Source organism: Myotis nattereri (genome assembly GCF_964212035.1).
Source record: "Myotis nattereri genome assembly, chromosome: 7".
Classification (NCBI taxonomy): domain Eukaryota; kingdom Metazoa; phylum Chordata; class Mammalia; order Chiroptera; family Vespertilionidae; genus Myotis; species Myotis nattereri.
The window spans coordinates 32,776,973-32,789,004 of record NC_138082.1 but is presented as its reverse complement, the minus strand read 5'-3'; the positions used below and the strand labels follow the sequence as shown (position 1 = coordinate 32,789,004).

The window sequence follows — 12,032 nt, the reverse complement described above, 5'->3', positions numbered from 1 at the left end:
TCGGCCAAGATGCATGATGACATTTTTATAGGTTCCTCTGAAGGCTAACCTTTTGGGTTCAGCTACCTTGATACCTCTTCCTAGATTCTTAAGTTCAGAACATCCTAGAGATCTTATAGAACAGGCCTTCATTTCAGTATAAAGAAATGAAGGTTCAAAGTGGTTGGGTCACTTGCCTATTACCACATAAGTGACCAGTGATAGTGCAAAGGTCAGCTTCCCAATCCAGTTCTTGTGCCATCATCTGTGCTTTTTTGAATAAATTCATTGAAATTGATAGCATTCAGAAAAGGATAGCACATATACGTACATATATATATATATACACACGTATATACACATATTCAGACACACACATATATACTCACACATATATACACAGATACACATACACATGTATGTGCCTAGATTCAGGTAGAGGTGGACATTAGTATGCACACATACATATTTGTTTGCGATCTATCATATGAGAAGACCTGTGCCAGGGTCTAGAGATTAGAAAATGAATTTGTTGTTGTTGTTAATCCTCACCTGAGGATTTTTGTTTCATTGATTTTTTTTTTATTTATTTTTTTTTTTAGAGAGAATGGAAGGAATGGGTGGGAGAGAGAAACATCGATTGGTTACCCATCATATGTGCCTGACTGGGGATCTAAAACACAATGTAGGTATGTGCCCTGATTGAGAATCAAGCCTGCAAGTTTTTGATATACAGGACAATGTTCCAACCAACTGAGCCACCAGTCAGGGCTGGTGGGAACAGATTTTAATGAACTGAACACATCCATTGGCAACACCTTCCCAGGAATTCTTTGATTATATCACCTTTGTTTTTAATTCCTGAGGTTCCAAAGGCTTTTCTTGCAAGGCCAACTTTCCCATGAGTTAACGCCATCACAGAGCCCCAACATTCAGGCCAGAGCCCCACATCCTGATCCTTCTCCCATGTGACCTCACAGACCTCCTCCCATCCCGCCCATACCTCAACATCACAATTCCTGATGAGGGTGTCCCTGTTGGAGACCATGCCCCAAGCCGCTATGCCAATGGCCACAATGTTCTCCTCTGAATTCCTGCTGATGGTGTTGTCTCTCACCACCTCCCCGATGAACTTCATCAGGCCATAATGGGTGCCTCCGGTGAGAATCCAAGCGCCTGTCAACCAGGGAGAAAGCAAAGGCTCAGGTGGCTCTGAGTAAGGTTCCTGTCCTGTGCTCACAGTTGGCCACATTCCCTTTCCAAATGAGGCCATGGGAAGTGAAGTAGCACCCAGCGTGGCCCACACAGAGTGCAGGCAGATGACCGACTTCCCAGCTCTGGCCCCTCACATCATCTCAGTAGATGTTCCAGGCCAGGGGTTTTGTCATGATGCCTATGACTTACTCTCAGATGATTCCAAAAATATCATAATATGTAGATATTTATGGAAAGAGAATTGTGAGAAAATGTTAACAATTGGTGAGTCTAAATGAAGAGATATAGACATTCATTGTATTCTTATAATTCTTATAATTCATTGTAGTCTTATAATACTTTTGAAGGAATTTTCATAATAAAAAGTTAAAAAGAAAACAATGCTGCCCTGGCCAGTGTGGCTCAGTTGATTGGGCATCATCCCGTGCACCACAAGGTTGCTGGTTTGATTCCCGGTCAGGGCGCATGCCAAGATTGCAGGCTCGATCCCCCATAGCAAGCGTGGGGGGCAGCCATCGATGTTTCTCTTTCTCTCTCCCTCTCCTTTCCTCTCTCTAAAGATCAATAAAAATATTTTTAAAAAATAAAAAGTACTAAGCTAATACTTCAAGTAATAAAGCCCCAGTTTTTTGTTTTGATCTCCATCAATACTGGTGGTTATTAAGGCCTGCTGTTTCCAGCAGCCCACCCTTGATATAAAAAGCAAATAAATAAATTTTGATTTTTCAGAATATTCCGGGTAAAAAATTTTTATGTAGAAATAAGAAAATTAAAGCTTAGACGTTTAAAGGAAACATTAAATTACCCATAGGGCAGCACCTTAACACTGATTGTAAAGTTAGTTTGTGAACCACAGCACCCCCACACCTCCAGAGCTCCCTGTCCACTCATTTAAGGCCCTCGCTTTTTACAAGAGAATGATTAATTATCTAATTCTAGAGCATCTGGATTCTGCACATGAACTGCATATGAGAATTCCGTTCTGTCCCCGAAGAAAAGCACACCTTTGGACTGAGCGATGTAGATCAGGCGGCTGAAGATCTTGCGCATGCGTGGCTTCAAGGCGAAGTTTTTGGCACCTCCGGTCACAGAAATCACAAGGTTGGGCGTTTTCAGGTGCCAGTGCTGGGTCAGCAGCTCGTACAAGATTTCCGCATCAGTATCGCAGGACAATCGGATATACTGTGGGAAGAGGGAAAGCGTCACGGTGGGCACGTGTTCTCCTGACCACCAGGGATCAGCAGGCTTACCTGATCCTACCGAACCCAGCTAAGGAGGGTCCCCATGGGGAAGTGGAAGGAGAGCAGCAGACTGGGGGCATGTGGGTGCCACCAAAGGGCCCTCCAAGCCAGATGGAGGACTTGGGACTATATCCTAACGGCAGCAGGGCACCTGGGCAGTGTTTTCAGCAGAGCAGACACGGGTGGGGTTCAGTTATGTTTTAGGGCTTCATCCAAGGGTAGAGATGACTACAGACTGAGGAACAAGGCTGAGGGAAGGGGAGCTGTGGGAGGCTAGACACACTGCTGGCCCATCCAGGGCAGAGATCCAGGGAAGAGATGGCAGTGCAGGGAGCTGGGTCACATTCCAGGGCTGAAAGGACAGGGTTTGAGGGGGTGGCGGGGAGGGGGGATGAAGGGAGTCAAGGCCCAGGCTTTCAGCCACCTGTGAATGGTTCTGTCATTCAGATAGAGAAAATGGAAGGATTTGAGGAGACACTGTTAATGATCATTTAACTTTGTTGTAAAACCCCATATAAGAGCCTGCAAAGTGAGTGTGTGTAGACCTTATTCAGGGCCATATGCATACTCAAGAATGCCATATGACAAACAAAACAGAACAATTCATGACAGTGTTCATCAGTCCTCTTGCAGCAGGGAGAGTCAGCATGGGTGTCACAGGAGTGCCTGCAGTGTGCAGACAGGACGCTGGGTGCGGAGCCGGTCATCATCTGAGGTTCCAAAGGCCTTTCTTGCAAGGCCAACTTTCCAGTTGCACATAATCTAACCATAGCTATTATAGTTTTATAGGGTTTATCTTTCTCTGTGATAGTTTTTGGACTGACCATCCATCTCCCACCTCCATAGTATTGGACAGTTCAAGGTAACTCGAGTAGCCCGACTTTTGTTCCTATATAATTACCATATTAGCTAGTTAGGGTAGAAAATCATTGCTTACCTTCCCTTTCTTGCCCAGAGTCTCAAACTGAATATCCCCAAAGGCATCAGTCGGAAACTCCTTGGTGTGTTTCTTGTAATTCCATTTCTCATTCTGGTTGATCTGAGTGCCTTCGATGTGCTGGCTCTGGGCGTAGCCACACTTGCACACATTTTCCCTGAGCGGAATGACATTGATGAGTAAGCTCATACCAATGACCAAAGACAGACCCTTAGTTTTTCTGATGCTCATCTCCTAATTCACACAAAGTAAGAACACTCATTTATTAAGGACCTTTTATACTCCAAGGCACTATACGAGGTGTTTACATGTTACCCCATTGAATCCTTACCACACCCATGCGAATACCTTGCTAGTGTTTTAGGATAAGAGATTTCAGTTCAGAAAAGAGAACAATTGGCTCAAGGCCATGCAGGGAGCAGGCAGCCAGGCCAAGGTTGGACTTGGGCTGATTCTAATGCCCCTGCTCTTGCTTGTCCTTACACCCTCCTCTGTTCCTACCTCCGCTCAGCAGAGAGTCAGTGCTTTAATTGTAAACTACAGCAGCAACTCTCGCAGCAGTTAACAGCTAGACTTTTCTTCTTCAGCAGGTAGAAGAGAAAATGCAGAGGGGAACTAGAGGAGAGGGAGGTGGGACCACATTGTGCACTGGGGTCCATGTGCATCTTCTGTGGGACACATCAGCAGGCAATCCATTTGCTCACTCGCTCCTTGGCTAGCATCCACGGAGGACCTCCCTCGGGCAGAGCTGCTGGGGGCTGCTCCCAAGGCTTTGGTAACCCAGCCTCGATGCTCCAGCACACGGGAGACTCGCAGTAGATGAACACCCGATTAGAAGGGAAGGCCTGACAGAGAGCCAGTCCGATTGCACGCATGCACATGCGCAATGTCTCCTGACAACCACTACAAAATGGCACATGCATGGCCACGGCCTCTGACGGGGAGAGGGGGTCCCGGGCTTATGGGAGTGCTGAAGGGGGCCACAGCCTCTCTTGGGGCCTTTACCAATGATTGCCAAACCTAAAAATATAAGATAAATGATTTTGCTCCAGGGACCAACTTCAAGCTACTTGCCAAATTCTTCCTGCTCATGCACCATTTCTGAGAACTGCAAGACAGAAACAGCTTCAATAATGGACTAGTGATCATTTGTTTGTTTGTTGAAACGGTAGTTAATAATTTACATTCAAACATGGAAGCAAAAATGGAGGGAAAACAGTTGCTTACGTGGCCTTAGAGTCTTTGGTAAAGAAGACACACTCCCTTTTCTTAAAATTTGCTTCAATAAAATTCACCAATTCCTTTGGAGAAAGAACATTGGACAGCACATTACCAATTTATCCTCCCCCTGCTGTGACTAACGAATACTGAAATGACCTGCGCCTACTTCAAAGGTTCTAAGACTTTTTACTACATATTCATAGCATCCTCATCCATTCATGCTTTTAGAGTGCACAGTGTTTGTAAAAAGAGGCATTTGCTTAAACTTTTATAACTAAATGGAAATTTTTCTAAAAATTACTTGGAGTTATCTTGTAAGAAAGTCATTATATACATATACAAATTATGTTTTTCCATCTCTAAAGCTACCAGGGGCATTTAAGCATTTGTTGATAGTTCGGCATAAGTAATACAGTATTGCAGATTCTAGTCCTCTTATGCTTGCTTTACAAAGGGAGATATATTCCAAAGCCTCTGTCCATCCCCCCAGCAACAAGGTGGTATGGTATCTGTGACCTAATTCTGACAACCAACCAAAAGACTTTGTAAGCCACAAGCTTCCCTTTAATTGTCAGAAGCAAACTTTGGAAACAGATGAAAAATACTTCAAAAAACACCTACACTCCTCAAAGCAGGAGGAGATACTTGCAACATGTATTAATCATGGGATTGGCAAACAGCATATATGAAAAACCATAAATTACTAAGAGTGAGAGAGACAACCAAATGGGAAAGTGGCTAAGACTTGAGCAGACATCTAGCAAAAGAAGACACACAAACACCCCCTAAATGTGTGAAAAGAAACTCAACCCCACAGCAATGAGGCAAGTCTGAAGGGAGACCACAGTGACATCCCATTGCACACCCACCAGGTCAGAAGCATTAACAAGCGAGGCACACGGAAAGTGGGTGAAGGGCTCGTGCCCTCTGTGGGTGGGTGAGCAGTGGCAGGACCACTCTGGAACACTGTCCACCGCTGCCAGCAAGGCCGCATCCCTAGAAAGAGTCCCTTGTGGGGAGAGCGGGAGGCTTGTTCCGTGAATGACCTGCAAGCTCAGAATGTCTGGCAGTGGGTCGTGGGGTTCAGGGGCTGTCCTGCCCTGGGAAGGAGGGGCTGGCAACCCTAACCCACTGCCCTCAGGTCCCGGGCATTGGCAGCTGGAGTTCTCAGACAGTCACACAAGGTAGTCCTCCCAAGTCAGGCTGCTGGCACCAACGCCAGCCCTGACTCCTCACCCCCAGGGAGGCCATCACCAGATGTGCACCACAAAAGCGGAGGGGGGGGGGAGTAGCAGGGGGAGAGACAGGGACAGTCCCTCTCCTGGAACAAAGTCCACGGTGCACCCACACCTGAGTCAGCTTCCACCCAGAAAGGTGGAAGGACAGCAGAGCGGAGACCACCAGTCCCTGTCCCCTGTGTGTTCCTCACAGGCCAGGTGAGACCAGGAGCAACATCTACGAAGGCGCCTGGTGTGGGGAGGGGCAGGGAGCACCCGCTTGCTCCTCTGTTTCCCTACAGCTCACTGATGTGACCCAAGGTCAGTCCACGGAACCACAGCCACGCGCCCTGCACGTGGGAGAGAGCCTCCTCCGGCACCCCCACCCGCGCCGGCTCATCCAATAGCAACAACAGGCATGTCTCTGCAACCCGAGGGCCGCATGGCCGCTGGCTGGAGCAGGTGAGAAGCTTTGGCAAGAACAAACCGAGGCCCAGCCTTAGAGTAAAAGAAAAGGACTTAGAATCAAGAATGGTTTCTGAGGTGAACCAACAGGGCTGCAAGCAAGAACACCAAGCACTGAATATTAAGCTGATTATTAAAAGGTTAGCATGTACATTTTCATCAAAGTCAGTTAAGAAGCGCATTATTCAACAGCTTACTAAGGTTACAAAGGAGAGCATGAGAAACAACACAGAAAAGAAAATGCTTCTCCATTCAGCAAAAATAACCCACAGGACAAAATACTACATGTTGAGATGTCATTTTCTAAAGAAGGGGCATCGGTCCCCAAAGAATCCTGAGTGCCAAAGTGATGCTTTCTGACAGGAGGGCGGCGGCTGGGCGCCCCCAGACTCACGCTCTCGCTGTAGGACACGTCTGTGCTCCGGGACATGCTGGAGTACAGGGTCCGCGTGCTGTCCAGCGTCCCGTTCCTTCTGCTCCTCATGCTGAGCCTGGCACCCTCGAAAGACATCTGTTCTCCTGTGGAGAATGGGGGTGGGAGGTGCTGAGTTCGGGTCACGGGCAAGAAAGCTTTACCACAGCCCATCCCTCTGCCCTCTCCTCCCCACCCTTTGCTGAGTGCCCAGGCTTGACTGGACCCAGCTTGGGTCTCTGTCCTTTGTCCTTCCGAGGGTCTCTGGTCCCGCCCGCCCAGGGCTGGGGCCTCTTGGGGCTCCCTCTCCTCAGTGTGATGCACATCACAGACCACCACACACTGTGGCTTCAAAATAGCTACTTCCAGGCTCATGGATTTGGAGTAAAGAGAACTTAGAGAACCAGCTGTAACTAGCAGCTTGTAGCAGCCAGAGGATGGGGCTGTCGGGTCGGGGGAGGAATCCTGGCCCTGACACCCGCAAGTGAAGGGGGAGAAGGACCTTGCAGACGGGGGTGGGGGGGGCCTGAGGGCCAGCATGCGCCTTCTGGTCTCCCTTACACTCAAAGTGGCCTGTGGCAATACCCTCCCAGGCTGGGGTGCAGGCTGTACCTGGGCATCACAGAAGCCTCAGCTCCCATAAAGACACCCCAGGGCTGCCCTCTACTCCTCACGCTCAGACCTGCCCCTCCCACTTGGACCCTTTGCCCCTGTCTCCCAAAGCCCATATCCCAGGGTGCACACCAAACCCACCACGTCCCTGTGCTAGCCACAAACACAGTAAACGGGACGTTTCTAGAATGTAGGCATCAGCCATCCTGCACACCCCATTACCCCAGTCTCTCCTGGCACCCAGCTCCCCAGAGGCCCAGTACCCCTGTGTCACCTCCACCTCCTTCACCCATCCTGCCTCTCCCATGGGCCTGCTCCTCACATGAGCCCCACCTTTCTCATCCTCAGTACCCGCCCCCCTCTTCCCAGACCCTCTCCTGGTTATCTCCTGCTCATCTTCTCAGGAATCACTTCTTCAGGGAGGTCCCCTGTGATGCCCAGGCTGGCTCAGGGGCCCGGTGACCTTCTCTCCACCTGCTGTGACCACCCTGATTTGTTTCATGAGCCCTGTGGCCCGACAGGTTGCTGACGTCAGGGACCAAATGGATCTCGTTTTGCACTACCTTCCCGAGGCTGGCACACTGCACCTGGTAGCTCTGCACAAATACTTAGTGAGTGACTACTTTAAAGGAATAAATACCCTCACACACCCTCCAAATCCTCCTTTGGTTTGTACACTAATTCCACATTCTCAATATGGAAAGGACTAAGACCCACGCTCAGCCACGTGGTTCCTGAGCTCTTGGCCACATGGGCCTGACTCCTGTGTCCAGATAGCCCACCATCCCAGGCCAGCCTCTGACTCTCCCACCCACAGGGACTGGAAGTTTCTTTAAACCTCCCTGGGAAAGGGCAGTCCCGGCTGTTTAAAACAATGATGCTCCTTTTACTTCTCTCCCCAGGCATTTTGAAGAGAGGCCTAGAGTATTAATTGGTGCTGCACATACATTATTGTAAACCGCAAATCAATCCTTCAGGGTCTTCACTATGATCCCCATACAGCAAACTGCCTCTAAGTAGGGCACCACCCGGCAGGAAATGATTTTATTTGCCTGAAAGGAAGACGCTGCTGTGGGAAAAGGGCAGTTTTGCTTTCTGATCACATTCCAATCAAGTGAGACACGGGAAAGCGTGTAGATGAGCAGCAAGCTACTGGTCCTGACATTGCCAACAGCGGGCATGAGCTTCTGATTGGTTTTCGGAGGCCAAACGGTTCACCTTGACTAATTATAAGCGTAGGCATCCTTTACAAAGTCTTACTCAAAAGATGGTTGCTGCTGTTATTTATAGTGGGGACAACTGGAAATAACCTAAATTTCCATCAGTAGGAGAACATTCCACCCAAAAGAAGTAGGGGGACAGTGCCATGAGTGGGATGCTCTGTAATGAAATGGCAAGATTATGGTTCATTATGAATAGGGAGAGACGCAGGAGGCAAGAGACTTCCCCCAAGTCACACAGCTGATAAGTAGAGGAGAATAGCATACAAACCCAAACTGGCTGGCCTGAGAGCACAATCCTTAAACTACTTTGTTCTCTCTAATACAAATACCTCTTTGTGAAGGAATAGATTGTCATTTTTACTATATTAATACACTATCAAAATGTAAATAAAGCGTTAGAAAACTCATTCCGTTGGTTGGGGGCGAAACTGACCCAATGTTATTTTTATTATTGATTTTCATGGATAATTTTAAATAATCCAGAAGTCACCCTTTCACAACATAATACTCTTGCATCCTCTGAGCTCAATGCAAAAACAAAAACAAAAAATCAGTCTGCTTTGTTACTGTCCTAATACAAGAATGGCATTTGGCATGTTTTTAAAACTAAATCTCAGCTTTAAATCTGGTCGCCATGGTCACACCAGACCTGAGATGCCATTTTCCAACAGGATGTACAGTCCTATGTCTCTTTATGGTAAAAAAAGGAAAAGAAAGAGAAAGAATAAATAACAACGCCTGTGATACTGAACAAGAGAGGAACTGAATCGTTCATGCTCTGATGAGAATGTTCCAAAGGCCCGTCCAAACCCCAGGCACCTCCACTCTTCTCTCCCTTCAATTATTCATTACAATGGTGAGTGTGACACTTGCAGAGCTTCAGATATAACTGACACCATCCAGAGATACCACCCCGACGCCCACTGCCATGCATGCTGCCACGGTGCATGTGGGAGTGGCAGCGACCTGGGAGGGTTGGTGTACACCTGGCCTCCACATGTCATCCACTGCCACAGAACTGAGATTCCTGGTGTCACAGGCATTCTCCTGCTTTTCTAGTTATCTTTCTTTTTGTTGGCCACGTTTTTGGAGTTTGAATAGATGGGTAAAATGCTGAGAAAATGGTGAAAGCCAATGGAGGCTCCTGAAGTCACTGATCCCAGTGTCTCCTGCCCCAAAGTGTCTCCTCTGAGATAAGAGGTGGAACCCAGCAACAGAAGATGCTTGAAGGTGCTATTTTCTGAGAATCCCCTAGAATAAGGGGAAAGACAGGGGGTCCCTATGGTACCTGGAACCCTATAATCTTCACAGGTGCCATGAATAACATCAATTCTTAGACAAGACAAAAAATAATAATCATGGATAATAACTGTTTCAGATTTTAAAGAATTATAAATTCAAAGTCACAGCTTTAAAATAAAATTATCTACACTCTCAGGATACTCAAACTTCTCTGGTAATAAGTGTATTTGGATTAGCACATAGATAACAGATTTAAGAAATAACCATCCCCTTACGTTCAGCTTAAGAATCCTCACACTGAGAGTCAGTGTTGGCCATAATGGACTCAAAATTAAATAGAAATAAAACCTTTAATTATTCATCCACCTCTTCAGTGTTTCTTGCTCCTAAATAATACAAGTGATGAGCATGCTTCTGAAGCCGAAAAACTGGAAGGAACCACAGTATGCAAAAATAAGTCAAATATACTTTTCTGCTTGAATTATCAAAGAATACTGACTATTTGAATGCATTCTTTCTTGATACTAATTTAGATTTCAACAGTCTTGGTTTACAGGAGACCTGCTTCAGTCTCCTCTCTGTTCCCAGTAGTTTCAGGACCTAGAACTGGGTTAGGGAATTTTCTAATAAAGCCCCTTTGAGGAAATTTGTGACTCTGTCAATCGGGGGGGGGGGGGGGGGCCTGTAATTGTATTTTAAATCACTCAAAAATATAACAGAGATTTCTCCATTTCTATCTAAATCCAAATGAGTGCTAAAGACATCTGTGAACTAGCATTTACTTCTCCCCACAGCTCTTTGAGAAATTTCCAATTTTGTCTTCCTTTAGCTCCAGATCTTCATAGGAAAACTAAGCGATGCCCTTCTCAGAGACACTAAACTGGCACCAGTTCTACAAGTCCCAGCAAGCACAACAGTTACGGAGAGACGAAAAGCAGAGAACATACCAGTGGAGGATCTCAGGTAGGGTTTGCTTTCACTCCAAAGGTCCCACCTCCTGCAGGAGAAACAGGCCTTTATAGCCCGAGCTCCCTGGCCCCGCCTTCCTCTGGGAGGTTCTTTTAAGAGGAGGAGCAGAGAAAACTTCAGCCACTGAAAGAGGACTCTTGGAGCCAGGCTTACAGAAGCAATGTAGCGAGTGAACATAAGCAAGGCATGCATAATTATAAAACATGGTATTTCAAATGATCGTAAAGTAAAAACACAATATTCCCACCCTGGCGTGCCCACAGTATCAGTATTAAAACATATTAAAATTTAATTTCTACAAATTAGTGGCATATTTTTAAACCACAAATAAAATGGGAAGTGTTCATTATGCAAAGTAATGGCAAGAATAATTAGTAGATTAGAAGCTTTTAATGAGGGAGAAATCTTAAATAGAGGGAATTTAACAAGCATTGGGGGTTTGTTTGTTTGTTTGTTTGTTTGATTTTGCAGATTTTGTTCACTTTCTCCACACAATCAAATATTCAGCATTGGGCTAGCTAGGCAGGGGTGATGGGGGCGGCATGAAGGCTCAGTGAAGCTAGCTTTATTAATTTAGAGTAATTTCCATGCCCCCTTGAAACTACACTTTGTCTTTGTGAAAACTCCACAAGAGAAACAAAGTAATGATGGCCAGTGGGCGACTTATAGTCATTTTATTTAACTGATGCACCACCATCATCATTGAAGCAATTTTATTATAGTCAATGCTCCTTGGATGTTGGTGATAACTTCTATTATGTCTTAATATATTAAGTCTATGCTATAGACAAGTAGAAATAAGATAGCATATCTGAAAATTGCTTATACAGTGCAAACAAATGCAAAGGGCTTGGAGATTAAACATAATGAGTGTCAAGGGGAAATTTTGTAAAGGCAGAGGGATTTAGGCAAAATCTAAATGGAGAGATAAGATGCAATTAATTATAGTGGTATATTTAATTCAGGGAGAAAAGCCTTTTGACAAAAAGAAACAAAGAATGTAAAAATAGGGTCACATTATAATCGTGAGTGTGACACTTGGGGAGCTTCAGATATAAATGACACCAAGGGCCAACAGGTAATGAAAACAAACAGATTATAAGGCAATAGGGAAGGGTGGAAACTGTGGAAAATTGGAAATAACAGGTGCTTGACCTGAATAAAGACCCATGTCAGAAGAGATCTAGCCAGAAACTAAAAAAGCTAAAGAGAATCAGATTAAAAAACTGGAGAGAAAAAGTGAAACCTCAAAATTGCCCTTAATGTGGATCCCAGGACTGAAACCTCCTCTACCCCCAC

The 12,032-nt window shown here is 46.0% G+C and overlaps 1 protein-coding gene across 1 annotated transcript in view; it reads right to left on the bottom strand.

Moving 5' to 3' along the window:
* The window catches only part of TRPM8 (transient receptor potential cation channel subfamily M member 8), a gene marked incomplete at both ends in the record, with an annotated part of 50,108 nt that extends 43,322 nt beyond the window's left edge, over positions 1–6,786 (bottom strand). The window contains 5 exons of the mRNA XM_081096332.1: positions 983–1,155; positions 2,199–2,376; positions 3,373–3,529; positions 4,600–4,673; positions 6,670–6,786. Of these exons, the coding sequence (XP_080952458.1) occupies positions 983–1,155; positions 2,199–2,376; positions 3,373–3,529; positions 4,600–4,673; positions 6,670–6,786 (699 nt within the window). The remainder of the gene's footprint in view (positions 1–982; positions 1,156–2,198; positions 2,377–3,372; positions 3,530–4,599; positions 4,674–6,669) is intronic.
* Between the last annotated feature and the right edge of the window lie 5,246 nt (positions 6,787–12,032).